General features: G+C 46.3%; 1 protein-coding gene across 1 annotated transcript; it reads right to left on the bottom strand.

Annotated features, from left to right (window-relative positions):
* Positions 1–804: 804 nt before the first annotated feature.
* On the bottom strand, positions 805–16,403 carry LOC141088523 (mediator of RNA polymerase II transcription subunit 28). The gene is made up of 4 exons (XM_073574643.1): positions 15,974–16,403; positions 10,172–10,238; positions 7,872–7,984; positions 805–1,093 (listed from the first exon to the last, which is right to left on the bottom strand). Exons 1-4 carry the CDS (start codon positions 16,124–16,126, stop codon positions 896–898), a joined length of 531 nt encoding a protein of 176 aa, XP_073430744.1. The 5' UTR covers positions 16,127–16,403; the 3' UTR covers positions 805–895.

Genomic DNA, 16,403 nt, shown 5'->3' with positions numbered 1-16,403 from the left:
GCTGACGTGCTGGAAAAGAAGTGGGCTCACATCAAAAGGAGGTTGTCTGAAATTGGCGTATTATTATGCCCAATGTCGGAAAGGGGTTAAGGACCAGGCAGATGTGCGGCAGCTTTGCACAACTCAGAGCCTGTGAGCACAAGCCTGGATTCTAATGCAGAAATTGTGTTCTCTCATTTCCAGATGGACAATTATAAGGATCTGTTGCAACTAAGACCGTTCTTTCTATTTCAACGGTAGCACCCTCTGGTCTGGGTGTCAGCTAATTTGCCAACAGATCACAAGTTGGATTCATTTGATATATGTTCTATAGGAGTGTATAAAATCATGGGTATTCATCGTGTATATAGTCCAGCCTGATGAAGGGGCTAGACCGTCTCCGAAACACGAAGCAACGATGAAAGCTTTTATACAATGACCCCAGTGGTACATCACCTCATCATCCATGGCAGCACTGAACCAAACCCCGATTTTTCTCCCTTCCTTGGATTTCTGCCTGGATGTCAGAGTCCAGCAGGTGGAGCAACAGAAAATCAGAATCGCCTCATTATTCCTCAGCGCTGTGCCTGCTCTGACACAACAGGCTCAGGTAAAAAACAACCCAAACTCTGTTTTTTCTTACTACGATCTGCGCAAGGTACGCTTTCCTTTCTCTATCATGTACTCAGATGGACACTTCTATTATTTTTGCACCACCTCAGTTCTCTGCCCGTCATACATGTGACACTTACTGCGCAGGACAGAGTATTTTAGCTTTTTTGAATCTGACACTTGGAAACATTAAGAAACACTGAAATACACCAGTTTATAGAAGCATTTTTTAATTGACTCCCCTTTCCAAAATATAGTATAAAAAAAAACAAACAAAAATATTCTTTACAATTTGTCCTTCAGGTCACGTCTGCTTCATTGGCGCAGGGATATTGGCAGAGGCTTGCTCCAGGAATGCCAGAGGCCCTTGTGGCATTTCGCTTGGCTTCTTAGGCGGACCATTAATCTCCTCTAGGACTTGCTGCCAGCTCCGTAGCTTAGCCAGGTGCTTCTGAATGAGCGCTTCCTTCCTCTGCAGCTCGCTCCTCAGTTCTGTCACATCCTATCAGGAGCAAATGTAGAAAAAAAAAAAAAGGCAATTTATATTGTAGCAAGGGTTTGATGATGGCAAACAGCAAACAATGCTTCCTGGCAGGAGGAGGTTTGCTGTTATGTCTACCAGGGCTGTGGAGTCGGAGTCGTGGTCGGTGCTCATTTTGTTGGAGTCGGTATAAGATGGACCGACTCCGACTCCTAAAATATATAATAAATTGGGTACAGTAGTTCAATGCAGAATGTGCTGAATATTTTTTCATAGGAATTTGGGAAAGTTATGAAATGTCCTATAAATGGCTGTTCTATTCCTGATCTAAGGCTACATTCACACACAGCGTTTTTCCAGCGTTTTTTGAGGATACGTTTTTCAGTTGCAAAAGCAGATCAGCTTTTTAAAAAAATCGCATCACGAGCTCATAGATAATGTTTTCAATAGCAAAAGTAGATTAGAAATCTGCTCTATATATCCATTTAACCATATCACATCTGTACCAAAAAGAATGAAAGCTGGATAGCACACAGACTAACACTCCTTTTTTTAGCACCAGTCAGGTACATCTCATAGCTGCCCAAAAGGACGCCCAGGACAGGCATTGCTCGTCTTCAGTAACATCAACTGATAGTTGGAATAAATAGACTGCATTCATCACCACATCTTCTTAAGGTGCAGGCTTTATTTTCAAGTGTAGGGGTGTGAAGTATGAGGTTCTGCAGCAGCTGAGGTGTGCAGTATGAAATTCTGCGGAACAGTATGAGATTCTGCCTCCCCCGCTAGGTTTGATCCTGGCTACGCCCATAGTGTGAATGAAGCCTGAGGGTTTAGGGTTTATCTTAGCCGAGATAAGTCATAGTGTGTGTGTTTATATTATATACACACACACACACAGTACAGGCCAAAAGTTTGGACACACCTTCTCAATCAAAGCGTTTTCTTTATTTTCATGACTATGAAAATTGTAGATTCACTCTGAAGGCATCAAAACTATGAATTAACACATGTGGAATTATATAATTAACAAAAGAGTGTGAAACTACTGAAAATACTGTATGTCTTATTTTCTAGGTTCTTCAAAGTAGCCACCTTTTGCTTTGATTTCTGCTTTGCACACTCTTGGCATTCTCTTGATGAGCTACAAGAGGTAGTTACTGGAAAAGGTTTTCACTTCCCAGGTGTGCCCTGTCAGGTTTAAGAAGTTGGATTTCTTGCCTTATAAATGAGGTTGGGACCATCAGTTGTGTTGTGCAGAAGTCTGGTGGCTACACAGCTGATAGTCCTCCTGAATAGACTGCTAGAATTTGTATTATGGCAAGAAAAAAGCAGCTAAGTAAAGAAAAAGGAGTGGCCATCATTACTTTAAGAAATGAAGGTTAGCCAGTCCGAAAAATTGGGAAAACTTTGAAAGTGTCCCCAAGTGCATTGGCAAAAACCATTAAGTGCTACAAAGAAACTGGCTCACATGAGGACCGCCCCAGGAAAGGAAGACCAAGAGTCACCCCTGCTGCGGAGGATAAGTTCATCCGAGTCACCAGCCTCAGAAATCGCAGGTTAACAGCAGCTCAGATTAGAGACCAGGTCAATGCCACACAGAGTTCTAGCAGCAGACACATCTCTACAACAATTGTTAAGAGGAGACTTTGTGCAGCAGGCCTTCATGGTAAAATAGCTGCTAGGAAACCACTGCTAAGGACAGGCAACAAGCAGAAGAGACTTGTTTGGGCTAGAGAACACAAGGAATGGACATTAGACCAGTGGAAATCTGTGCTTTGGTCTGATGAGTCCAAATTTGAGATCTTTGGTTCCAACCACCGTGTCTTTGTGCGACGCAGAAAAGGTGAACAGATGGACTCTACATGCCTGGTTCCCACCGTGATGCATGGAGGAGGAGGTGTGATGGTGTGGGGGTGCTTTGCTGGTGACACTCTTGGGGATTTATTCAAAATTGAAGGCATACTGAACCAGCATGGCTACCACAGCATCTTGCAGCGGCATGCTATTCCATCCAGTTTGTGTTTAGTTGGACCATCATTTATTTTTCAACAGGACAACGGCCTCAAACACACCTCCAGGCTGTGTAAGGGCTATTTGACCAAGAAGGAGAGTGATGGGGTGCTACGCCAGATGACCTGGCCTCCACAGTCACCAGACCTGAACCCAATCGAGATGGTTTGGGGTGAGTGAAGGCAAAAGGGCCTACAAGTGCTAAGCATCTCTGGGAACTCCTTCAAGACTGTTGGAAGACCATTTCTGGTGACTACCACTTGAAGCTCATCAAGAGAATGCCAAGAGTGTGCAAAGCAGTAATCAAAGCAAAAGGTGGCTACTTTGAAGAATCTAGAATATAAGACATATTTTCAGTTCTTTCACACTTTATATAATTCCACATGTGTTAATTCATTGTTTTGATGCCTTCAGAATGAATCTACAATTTTCATAGTCATGAAAAGAAAACTCTGAATGAGGTGGTGTGTCCAAACGTTGGTCTGTACCGTATACATGTACATGTATACAGTGTATTACATATTTACAATTTATTACAGTTTTTTGTGTTCTAAAGTTGTATTCCAATAAATATTATGTTCTAAATATCTTGATTATTGGATCATAGAAATGATTAAATGTCTGATGTTCACATTGTACTACAATAAATTTTTCACTTAAATATAAGCAATATATGTGGGAGTCGGAGTCGTGGAGTCGGTGTAAGGGAAATTGAGGAGTCGGAGTCGGTGTAAGGGAAATTGAGGAGTCAGAGTCGCAGGTTTGGCTTACCGACTCCATAGCCCTGATGTCTACTATGGTTATATTTAAAGGGGTTTTCTAGGATCTAAAATACATGGCTACTTTCTTCTAGAAAGTGTCATATCTGTCAGCCAGGAATGTCTGGTACTGCAGCTCAGCTTCGTGGAAATTAACGTGGACAGCTGTTTCTGGAATAAAGCAGCCATGGTTTTCTAATCCTTCTGGACAATCCCTGTAGGATATCTCCATGAATAGCAGATTTGCATTTGATTCTTCTGCATCTTATCAGTATGTAACATGAGCTGTTTTGCTGGGAAATTGAAACAGATTTCAGACTATGCGTTGCAGAAAGTGAAATCTACAATTCCACAACACGGATTAACGCGTCAATTTCTGCACAAAAATGATCAGCAACGTACAGTTTGGTCCATATATATTTGGACAGAGACAACATTTTTCCAATTTTGGTTCTAGACATTACCACAATGAATTTTAAACAAAACAATTCAGCTGCAGTTGAAGTTCAGACTTTCAGCTTTCATTTGAGGGTATCCACATTAAAATTGGATGAAGGGTTTAGGAGTTTCAGCTCCTTAACATGTGCCACCCTGTTTTTAAAGGGACCAAAAGTAATTGGACAATTGACTCCAAGGCTATTTCATGGACATTTGTGGGCAATCCCTTCATTATGTCATTCTCAATTAAGCAGATAAAAGGCCTGGAGTTGATTTGAGGTGTGGTGCTTGCATTTAGGATGTTTTGCTGTGAAGGAAACATGCGTCAAAGGAGCTCTCCATGCAGGTGAAACAAGCCATCCTTAAGCTGCAAAAACAGAAGAAACCCATCCGAGAAATTGCTACAACATTAGGAGTGGCAAAATCTACAGTTTGGTACATCCTGAGAAAGAAAGAAAGCACTGGTGAACTCATCAATGCAAAAAGACCTGGGCGCCCACGGAAGACAACAGTGGTGGATGATCGCAGAATAGTCTCTATAGTGAAGAGAAACCCCTTCACAATGGCCAACCAAGTGACCAACACTCTCCAGGAGGTAGGCGTATCAATATCCAAATCTACCATAAAGAGAAGACTGCATGAAAGTAAATACAGAGGGTTCACTGCACGGTGCAAGCCACTCATAAGCATCAAGGATAAAAAGGCTAGACTGGACTTTGCTAAAAAACATCTAAAAAAGCCAGCACAGTTCTGGAAGAACATTCTTTGGATAGATGAAACCAAGATCAACCTCTACCAGAATTATGGAAAGAGAAAAGTATGGCGAAGGCGTGGCACAGCTCATGATCCAAAGCATACCACATCATCTGTAAAACACGGCGGAGGCAGTGTGATGGCTTGGGCATGCATGGCTGCCAGTGGCACTGGGTCACTAGTGTTTATTGATGATGTGACACAGGACAGAAGCAGCCGAATGAATTCTGAGGTATTCAGAGCCATACTGTGTGCTCAGATCCAGCCAAATGCAGCCAAACTGATTGGTCGTCGTTTCATACTACAGATGGACAATGACCCAAAACATAAAGCCAAAGCAACCCAGGAGTTTATTAAAGCAAAGAAGTGGAATATTCTTGAATGGCCAAGTCAGTCACCTGATCTCAACCCAATTGAGCATGCATTTCACTTGTTAAAGACTAAACTTCAGACAGAAAGGCCCACAAACAAACAGCAACTGAAAACCACCGCAGTGAAGGCCTGGCAGAGCCTCAAAAAGGAGGAAACACAGCGTCTGGTGATGTCCATGAGTTCAAGACTTCAGGCAGTCATTGCCAACAAAGCGTTTTCAACCAAGTACTAGAAATGAACATTTTATTTACAATTATTTAATCTGTCCAATTACTTTTGGTCCCTTTAAAAACAGGGTGGCACATGTTAAGGAGCTGAAACTCCTAAACCCTTCATCCAATTTTAGTGTGGATACCCTCAAATGAAAGCTGAAAGTGTGAACTTCAACTGCATCTGAATTGTTTTGTTTAAAATTCATTGTGGTAATGTCTAGAACCAAAATTAGAAAAATGTTGTCTCTGTCCAAATATATATGGACCGAACTGTATAAATGAGATTTATCATGTCAGTTAGCTGGTACTGTATTACTTTCTGGATTTCCACATGGAAATCCACACGGGACATCAGCCACAAACATGCAAAGTGTGGACATAACCTTTAGTTCCCCCACAGCGCTCCATCAGCCTTACAATGGATACTATTGCCACCTGAGCGACCATGTTGTCTTACAGTAAGGTCTGTTAGGGTACACAGGTAGATAGATAACCCTCCAGGTAAAGTGATATACGGTTTTATTTCTTGGGCAGGGCTGGATGGGGCCGCACATGTCTTATATAGCGTGTTATGCCTGTAAGGCTAAGTGCACACGTACCGGAACTCTCGCAGAAATTACCGCGAGAATTCCGGAATTCCAGTCCGCGGGAAAATCGCATTTTAAATTCCCGCGATTTTCCCGCGGAAAAACTAGCATTTTGCAAGCGTAATTAGCTTGCAAAATGCTAGCGTTCTCCAAGCGATCTGTTGCATTGCTTGGAGAACTGATTGACAGGTTGTCACACTCATCAAACATAGTGTTTGACAAGTGTGACCAACTTTTTACTACTGAGGCCGCCTATGCAGCATCAGTAGTAAAAGATAAAATGTAAAAAAAAAAATAAAAAATGGTGTTATTCTTACCCTCCGACGTCCCTCGCATCCGTTCCCAGTAATCCTTTGCGAAAATGCCCGCGATGACGTCAGTTCTCGCGGGATCGCGACGTCTCGCGGTAATTCGCGATGACGTCGCGCGAATGACCGCGAGACTTCGCGATCCCGCGAGAACGGACGCCATCGTGGGCATTTTTGCAAAGGATTACTGGGAACGAGAGCGTGAAGAGAAGCGGGAAGACTGCGCGGGACGCCGGAAGGTAAGAATAACAATATTTTTTATTTTTAAATTCTATTTTTTACAGGACAGTCTCCTCTCCTCCGGACCGTGGGTACCATCCGCAAATGCTCTGCTTACTTTCCGCATGGTGTGCACAGCCACATGCGGAAAGTAAACGGAACAATGCATTCCTATGGGTGCGGGATCGCCGTGATTCCGCAAATTAATGAGCATGCTGCGGTTTTTACCACGAAGCGATTCCGCCGCGGTAAAAACCGCAGCATTAGTACAGCATTGTGGAATCCCATAGGAATGCATGGGATGCTTATTTTTCGCGTTTTCGCGGTTAAAACCGCCGCGGAAACGCGAAAAAAACGCCACGTGTGAACTCAGACTTAGTGGCACAACTCCCTTATTGCAGCCCTGTACATACAAGTGTGGCGGTGAATGGGGCTGCAGCTTTGGCCCTTTCATAGCACTAATCAGTACGGGCCCTAAGGACAGGTCATGAATGTTTAAAGGGAATCTGTCAGCAGAGAATGACTATTCTGATGTGGCAAACAGTCCCGTGCAGTTTCCCACCATCTTCACCCCCTCTATTTTGATTGACAGCTCTGGCTTTATAAAGTCAGTAAAAGGGCGCTGATAAAAGTGAAAACAAGTATGTGAAAAGGTGCACTGAACTGTTTGGCCACACCAATGGTGCACCAAGCGCCTGTTCATGGTTGGAACAGCCTTCAGCGCCAACAGTCTCTTTTAAACATGTTTAACACATTGGATGTCTGTTGGCTGAGCAATCATTCAGATGGCAGACATTCCAGCCGCCTCTCTCATACACATGAGGCGCGCGTCCCGCGTTTTCTATGAGGGAGCCATCGCCTGGCTCGTCTGGCTGCAGATTATCTCAGGGAGACAATGCGATCGGCAGGCCAAAAATCAGACCTTCCATTTCATTATGCCCCCCCAACAAACTGTCAGAGGAATTCCAGACACAGACTGTGGGACAATCCTGGAGATATCAGTGGGCTCAGCTGACATTAATCAAATGTGTATGGGGTTTAAGTCCTGGAGACCTCTTTGAGATAAGCCAGTTTGCTATGGAGACATCATCCTTAGGAGTAGTGAGGAGATGACATGGTCCTCACAGTAGGATATTCACCTCCTTAATAACCTGCTCCGGCTTCTGGACAGACAGCTGCAATCTCTTCTGTAGGAAGAAACATTCTGTTTGTCTGGCCACATCCAGGAACTTCTGAATACACTGTTCAACACCTGAGGAGGAGAGAAGAAGACCGGGAACGTTTCAGACTGGTGCTACCACATAACAGACGCAGCATGGACCCCTGGGCTGGGGCTGTAGACAGACATTTGCAGTAAAGCGCTTTCAAAACATTTCAGCAGTAAGGGGACCGTCTGCTACGTCTCTGTGCCTATCTGGAATAACGGACACTTTCAGAAAAAAAAAAAAAGTATAAATGGAGCTCACATGAGTTTATGGTGATTTATCTAAACTCTCTCACAAATGCAGTCACATTTCCACGTTCCTGGCATTTATTCCCTCCTTGTATTACGTCCAGTACGCTGTAATCTCCCCACCATCGAGTACAGGCCGTCACACATCATAAACCTCTCATTTCCACTGATCCCACATCTCTCCTCAGCCTCCATGTCTCTTAATGGATTGTGTTTCTCAAGCTGGGCAGCAGACTGAACAGTTTCAGTACCGGAGCTGTGTTATGTGAGTAATTACTTTTTAACTATAAGAAATGTCTGTGTGGTGGAAGAGGAATCATTGGATCTGTAGTTCTTCACATACAGTGAGGGAAAAAAAGTATTTAGTCAGCCACCAATTGTGCAAGTTCTCCCACTTAAAAAGATGAGAGAGGCCTGTAATTGACATCATAGGTAGACCACAACTATGAGAGTCAAAATGAGAAAACAAATCCAATTACGATTTCAGTAAGTCTTCACAAGGTTGGCGACACTGTTGGTGGTATGTTGGCCCATTCCTCCATGCAGATCTCCTCTAGAGCAGTGATGTTTTGGGCCTGTTGCTTGGCAACACAGACTTTCAAATCCCTCCAAAAGTTTTCTATGAGGTTGAGACCTGGATACTGACTAGGTCACTCCAGGACCTTCATGTGCTTCTTACGAAGCCACACCTTCGTTGCCCTGGTGGTGTGTGTTGGGATCATTATGCTGAAAGACCCATCCACATTTCATCTGCAATGCCCTTGCTGATGGTAGGAGATTTGCACTCAAAGTCTCACGATACATGGGCCCCATTCATTCTTTCGTGTACACGAATCAGTCGTCCTGGTCCCTTGGCAGAGAAACAGCCCCAAAGCATGATGTTGCCATCCCCATGCTTCACAGTAGGTATGGTGTTCTTAGAATGCGGAGTTGCATACAGTCTCCTCCAAACACGACGAGTTTTGTTTCTACCAAACAGTTCTACTTTGGTTTCATCAGACCATATGACATTCTCCCAATACTCTTCTGGATAAACCAAATGCTCTTTAACAAACTTCAGACGGCCCCGGACATGTACTGGCTTAAGCAGGGGGACACGTCTGGCACTGGAGGATCTCAGTCCCTGGCGGTATAGTGTGTTACTGAAAGTAGCCTTTGTTACGGCAGTCCCATTTCTATGCAGGTCATTCACTAGGTCCCCCCTTGTGGTTCTGGGATTTTTGCTCACCGTTCTTGTGATCATTTTGACCCCATGGTGTGACATCTTGCGTGGAGCCCCAGATCGAGGGAGATCATCAGTGGTCTTTTATGACTTCCATTTTCTTATTATTGCTCCCACAGTTAATTTCATCACACCAAGCTGCTTGCCTATTGCAGATTCAGTCTTCCCAGCCTGGTGCAGGGCTACAATTGTGTTTCTGGTGTCCTTCGACAGCTCTTTGGTCTTCACCATAGTGGAGTTTGGAGTGTGACTGTTTGAGGTTGTGGACAGGTGACTTTTATACTGATAAGTTCAAACAGGTGCCATTACTACAGGTAATGAGTTGAGGACAGAGGAGCCTCTTAAAGAAGAAGTTACAGGTCTATGAGAGCCAGAAATCTTGCATGTTTTTAGATGACCAAATACTTATTTTCCTCCTTAATTTGAAAAATAATTCTTGCCAAATCAGACAAAGTGATTTTCTGGATTTGTTTTCTCATTTTGACTCTCATAGTTGTGGTCTACCTATTATGTCAATTACAGGCCTCTCATCATTTTAAGTGGGAGAACTTGAACAATTGGTGGCTGACTAAATATTTTTTTCCCCACTATGTAATTTAGACAACAAAAGCCAAAGCAGCATCAAAAAAGGTAATAATGAGTAATAACGACCTCTGAGCCATGGTGCCATCACCTGGTTTGTATGGAGAGCTATTTGGATAAATTTGGTAAAAGAAGTAAAATCCCTATAAACGACAGAGACTCAGCATCTCGGCGTATGTTACCTGTGCGGATCTCCTCCTGGTCTGTGCCGTTCACATAGTCCTGGCTCACGAGAGAAGCAAAGCAAGCCTGTAATAGAGAGGAAAACGAATTACATCTACAATGGATTATACCATTTCTGAGGCGGCCATGTTACAGCGTTGCCTCGACTAGAAGTCCTTCTCTGTGGAGCAAGTGTGAGTGACAGCTGCCATCTCCAACAAGCTGCAGAAAACCATGAAACTGACAGTGGGCAGGAACATGGCTGCCCTGCAAGCACCCAGAAGAGGACGGGACATGTCTGATCTCCATGCACGGCCGGGCAGTCAGGGAAGGATTGGGGTGAAACACCCCTAAAGTAGAAACATTGTAGTAAGGGATGCTGTGTATAGCTCAGGGCGCACAGACCAGACGTTGTCCCAATGCGCCGAGTACTGGAAACACTAACAATTTCTTCCGTATTTCAGTGATTTCCAGCTGTTACAAAACTACAACTCCCAGCACGCCCTAACACATTATTAATATACATTTATATAGCACCATTTATTCCAAGGCACTTTACATGTGAAATGAGAAATATAGACAAGTATAATAAACATTTGTAAGACAAGGGACACGCAAGTACATAAGGAGAGGGGACCCTGCCCGCGATGGCTCACAGTCTACAGGGATGGGTGAGGATACAGTAGGAGAGGGTAGAGCAGGTCGTGCTGTTGTGTGTCGGAACAGGTGGTTCTTCAGGTTCTTCTTGAAGGTTTCCGTTGTTGGTGAGAGTCTGATGTGTTGCGGCAGAGCGTTACAGAGTATGGGGGAAGCACAGGAGAAGTCTTGTATGTGGTTGTGGTGGGAAAAAGATACGGGGGGAGTAGAGGAGGAGATCTTGAGATGATCGAAGGTTGCGTGCGATTAGGTACCGGGAGACCATGTGACAGATGTATGGGGGAGACAGGTTGTGGGTGGCTTTGTATGTTATGGTTAGGGTTTTGAACTGGAGCCTCTGGGCAATAGGAAGCTATTGAAGGGCCTGGCATAGGGGGGAGGCTGGGGAATAACGGGGAGACAGGTGGATTAGTCGGGCAGCAGAGTGCAGGATGGATTGGAGTGGTGCCAGAGTGCTGGAGGGGAGGCCAGAGAGTAGGGGGTTGCAGTAGTCGAGGCAGGAGATAAGGGCATGCACTAGTGTTTTTGTGGTTTCATGGTTGAGGAATGCGCGGATCCGGGAAATAATTGAGTTTGAGGCGGCATGAGGAGGTAAGGGCTTAGATATGTGGTTTGAAAGAGAGGGCAGAGTTGAGGAAGACCCCAAGGCACAGAGCATGCGGGACTGGGGAAAGCGAGCAGCCATTCACAATGATGGATAGGTCTGGTGTAGGAGTAGAGTGAGATGGGGGAAAGATGATGAATTCTGTTTTGTCCATGTTCACTTTGAGAAAGCGAGCAGAAAAGAAGGCTGAAACAGCAGACAGACATTGTGGGATTTTGGTCAGTAAGGAGGTGAGGTCAGGTCAGGTCCAGATAGGTAGATCTGCGTGTCATTGGCGTACAGGTGATACTGCAAACCGTGGGATTCTATGAGCTGTCCCAGGCTGAAGGTGTAGATGGAGAAGAGTAGGGGTCCTAGAACTGAGCCTTGAACACCAACAGACAGGAGGCGCGGTGAGGAGGTGGTGTGTGAGAGGGAGACACTAAATGTTCGGTCTGTTAGGTATGATGAGATCCAGGATAGGGCCAAGCCTGTGATGCCAAGAGATGAGAGAATTTGTAGCAGGAGAGAGTGGTCCACGGTGTCAAAGGAGAAAGACAGGTCCGGGAGAAGGAGGACAGAGTAGTGTCGCTTGCTCTTGGCGGTTAGTAGGTCCTTGGTGACTTTAGTTAGGGCAGTTTCAGTTGAGTGATGTGGTCGGAAGCCAGATTGTAACCGATCACATAGGGAACAGGAGGAGAGGTGGGAGGACAGTTCAAGATATACATGCTGTTCCAGTAGTTTTGAGGCATAAGGGAGAAGAGATATCGGGCGATAGTTAGACACAGAGGATGGGTCGAGGGAGGGCTTTTTGAGGATGGGTGTGATTGAGGCATGTTTAAAGGATAATAATCTTTATTTTTATATAGCGCTAACATATTACGCAGCGCTTTACAGTTTGTACACATTAAGAGGGAAAGACACCATTTGTAAGTGAAAGGTTGAAGAGGTGTGTTAGAGTTGGGATGAAGACTGTGGCAAGGTTAGGGATGAGGTGGGACGGGAGTGGGTCAAGCGTACAAGTGGTGAGGTGTGATCTTGACCAGGGGCGGACACTGACAGCTTGGGGCCCCTGTGCAAGAAATGTGTCTGGGCCCCCCTCCTTTTATGGCGTCAAAGCTACGGGTGTATATAGCCACACACACATACATGTATATATATTACATAATCTCCTTTATTATGTATATTGCTGTCCCTTACAGTGTGACCTCTCGTTATGTACAGTACGGTCCCTTGCATTTTGAATTATATAGAGCCCTGTTTTTTATTACTTACCGTCCTGTCTTGTTAGCTGTATAATGCAATGATGGCTGATGGAGCATGGGAAAGCTTCTTTTCTAATGGAGGAGCTGATGGACTGGTAGCCTGGTCACCGGCTCCTCGATCAGCAGTCATTTTATATCTAAAAAGAGAGGGGACTATGTAATAAAAGAGGGCAAGAATACACTATGTAAGAGACAGCACTGTACATAACAGCAGAGGAATGTATATAATAAGGGACGGCACCATATATAACTAGAGAGGATGGTACGTAATAAGGGACGGTGTTATACATAATAAAAGAGGAAACTATGTAACTAAGGATGATGTTATACAGAATTAGTGAGTACACTATATAATTAGGGACTGTGTTAGACATAGTAAGTAATAATAATGTCTTCCTCCACCTCCCCCTGTTCCTAAGGCAATTATAAGTCCCCCTTCCTCCCATCCCAATCCCCCACACGCCTCATTGTTCTCCTCCCCTCACATCTCATTATTGTCCTCTCCCCCAAGCCATCATTGCCCTCTTCACCACCTCCATCATTTTCTTCTCCCCCACCACTATTTTGGCTTTCTCCCCCACCACTCCCATCATTGCCCATTCCACCACCTCCACCTCCCCCATTCATTGCCCTTTCCACCACCATCATTGCATTCTCCCCCACCACCCCATCATCATTTCATTTTTCCCCACCATCCCATAATTGCCCTCTCCCCATCACGGCCTTCTCCCCATCACCCCATCATATCATTGCCCCTCGGGCCCGGAGAAATCGGCCAAATTGCCCTCCTCATTAGCCGCCTTGCAGGGCCCCCTGGAGGCTCTGGGCCCCTGTGCAGTTGCACAGGTTGAACCGGCGGTATGTCCGCCCATGATTTTGACAGGAGGGTGGAGAGCTGATCTTCACATGCAGAGAGTTGTGATTTCCTAACAGGTTAGACACCATAGATGTAAATTGGCTGCACTTACATGTAAGTGCCCTGTTTCTCCTCCTGGAGAGCGACATGCCAGGGTAAGGAGGCTTATAGGCCATACAATGCTCCTCTGGGAAATTAAATATGCAAATTGTCTCTTCAGAGAGTAAGAGGACTTGAACTCTAGCGCCATCTACTGGAAGTAGCGATCCTAAAATTAAGTATCGACCCTTTAACGAGCCTTGCCATATGACTTTGGATAAAAGTCAAACCAAAATCTCAACTTGCAGACGTGTTTTGAGATATTACCCCTCCTCAGTGCAAAGCATGAGATCTAATTTTGCTGTATGGAGAGGCCTCTGACTGAGGTCTAAAGGGTGGCATCTCTCTTTGTGGAGAGTGACATACCTCCCAGGAGCATTGTATGGCCTTTAAGTCTCCTTACACTGGCATTCTAGACATGTCACTCTAAACATGGAGATTGTTACCCCGTAGACCCAAGTCAGATGCCTCTCATACACCAAATCAGATCTCATGCTTTGCACTGAGGAGGAGTTACACCTTCCAAACATGTGTCAGCAAACAGATTCTGGTTTGGCTTTTATCCTAAGTCAGTAACCGATCTCAGACTGCGCCAACTTGTGTGATGGAAAAAGTCTGTGTGGCCGCACCCAGCACCACCCTAACAAACCACTGGAAACCATTAGGACACGTTCACACAATACTTTCTTGAGTGGAAACAAGTCCAACAACTATGTTTTCAGAGAAATCTGATTTCTTCTCCTCCTGGACTGATCACTTTAAAAATAATCAATTCTTGGTTAACATCGGAATTCATTGTTACATTAATGAGACGGAAGACAGTTGGTGCCGATAAGATTCTATGTAGATGAGGGAGGAGGAGCTAAAGGCAGAGCTCCTCCCCCCTCCTCTCTACAGTGAACTGTCTTCTCCTGTCTCAGTAATGGGATTTTGAGAATAAGAAAGAAGCAGATTTCTCTGATGTATTACAACGTGTCTAATCTTCATGTGTCCTATCAATTCATGACATAGAAATGAAAACAGCAGCTACTGTAAAAGGAAAACCCTCATCATATGAACAGCACAGAGGATTTCCCATAGAAATGAATAGGAAGTTTTCCTATTGTTTTTCACTCAGTGTGAACATACCTTAGGGTGCCTTCACATTGCGTCTATCCCCCCGGTCAGCGGCGCTGTCGATGGTTACTTCACCGTCCCCCACAAAACAGGATTCGGACATATTCGCCAACAGGGCCATAGACTACAATGGTGCTGACAGAGCGAGCATGGGCTCGAACGTCCATCATTTTCGGGCGTGTACACCTACTAGACACAGTCTCCTCTGTCCGAGCGTCCGCCTCCAGTAGTCACATACACCTGAAAATGACGCACGTCAGAGCCCACGCTCGCCCTGTCACCACCATTATAGTCTATGGCCCCGTCAGCTCATGCGTCCGAAACCCGTTTTTCGGGGAGGTTCGGACATAAGCCCCAACAGGGACAAGGAACGGTGACAGAGCGAAATGTGAGCACACCCTTAGAACAGAGGGAATGCTGGTTATTGTGGTGCATAGACCCCGGTGTTCCCGACATGGCGGCATGCAGACCCCTCCATCTAACTCCCCGGTAATACACCGGAGCCGCCGTTACAGAAGTCAGCGGGGTCTGCCATAGAGGAGGCAAAATACAAATCATCTCTTCCCTCAGACCAAGATGTTAGGTATACAGCTCCAGAGCCGGGGGGGGGCTGCAGTGCTCCAGAGCTCGGGTGGGGGGCTGCAGTACTCCAGAGCTTGGGGGGGGGAGGCTGCAGCAGAGCTCGGGGGGGGGGGCTGCGGTGCTCCAGAGCTGGGGGAGGGGGGGAGGCTGCAGTGCTCCAGAGCTGGGGGGGGGGGGGGGAGGCTGCAGTGCTCCAGAGCGGGGGGGGGGGGGGGGCTGCAGTGCTCCAGAGCGCGGGGGGGGGGGGGGGCTGCAGTGCTCCAGAGCTCGGGTGGGGGGCTGCAGTGCTCCAGAGCTGCTGGGGGGGGGGCTGCAGTGCTCCAGAGCTGGGGGGGGGGGGCTGCAGTGCTCCAGAGCTGCTGGGGGTGGGGGGGGGTTGCAGTGCTCCAGAGCTGTTGGGGGGGGGGGGCTGCAGTGCTCCAGAGCTGCTGTGGGGGGGGCTGCAGTGCTCCAGAGCTGGGGGAGAGAAGAACCAGTGTCCTGTGTGCATGCTGGGACTTGTAGTGAGGCTGCAGACTACTAATATACACCTGTCCCTCCTCCATCATCTGCAGTGCAGACTGTGCAGCTGCTGTGGAACTACAACTCCCAGCATGTTGACGTCATCAGGGAATGCTGGGAGTTGTAGTCGGACGGCCCCAGTTTCCAGTCTGCACGTTCCTACCTCGAACGAGGACTCCAGCTCGTCCACCAGGGTGCTGTTGGTGTTCTTCGCCCCGGGAGGAGTGGACATCAGGCCAGGCCCTGCTCCAGGCTGCATGGGCGGCGGAGGCCCGGGAGGCTGCCCGGAGAACATCCCGCTGAGAGAAGACGCCATGAGACAGAAGAACAGAACAGGGCTACTGACGTCACCGGACGTCTTCCTGCACAACCACTACTGGCATGCGCCCTACGCCGCCATCATTGATTTGGTAACTGATTTTTTTTAATGCTTTATTTTCGGAAGAGAATGTGCTTCCCAACAACAAAGTATGTCCGGAGCTGGGAATCGCCACACAGCGGCAAAGCGTGGAATAACAGCTACAGCCGTGTTTTTTTTTTAGCCACCAGATGGCGCCATAGCACAGGGAAACGAGAGCAGGGCCCGAGCGGCT

This window comes from Dendrobates tinctorius, unplaced genomic scaffold (genome assembly GCF_039654945.1).
Source record: "Dendrobates tinctorius isolate UK_male_01 unplaced genomic scaffold, ASM3965494v1 ptg000039l, whole genome shotgun sequence".
NCBI lineage: Eukaryota > Metazoa > Chordata > Amphibia > Anura > Dendrobatidae > Dendrobates > Dendrobates tinctorius.
This window is presented reverse-complemented; position numbering and strand designations above follow the sequence as displayed.

Bases quoted from the DNA above. Each gene is read 5' to 3' on its own strand.
- LOC141088523 (XM_073574643.1), bottom strand. From the start codon at position 16,126: ATGGCGTCTTCTCTCAGCGGGATGTTCTCCGGGCAGCCTCCCGGGCCT. The intron at 10,239-15,973 runs GTAGGAACGTGC...TCTCTATTACAG, and splicing joins AGCTGGAGTCCTCGTTCGAG to GCTTGCTTTGCTTCTCTCGT. The intron at 7,985-10,171 runs GTAACATACGCC...TCTCCTCCTCAG, and splicing joins CCAGGAGGAGATCCGCACAG to GTGTTGAACAGTGTATTCAG.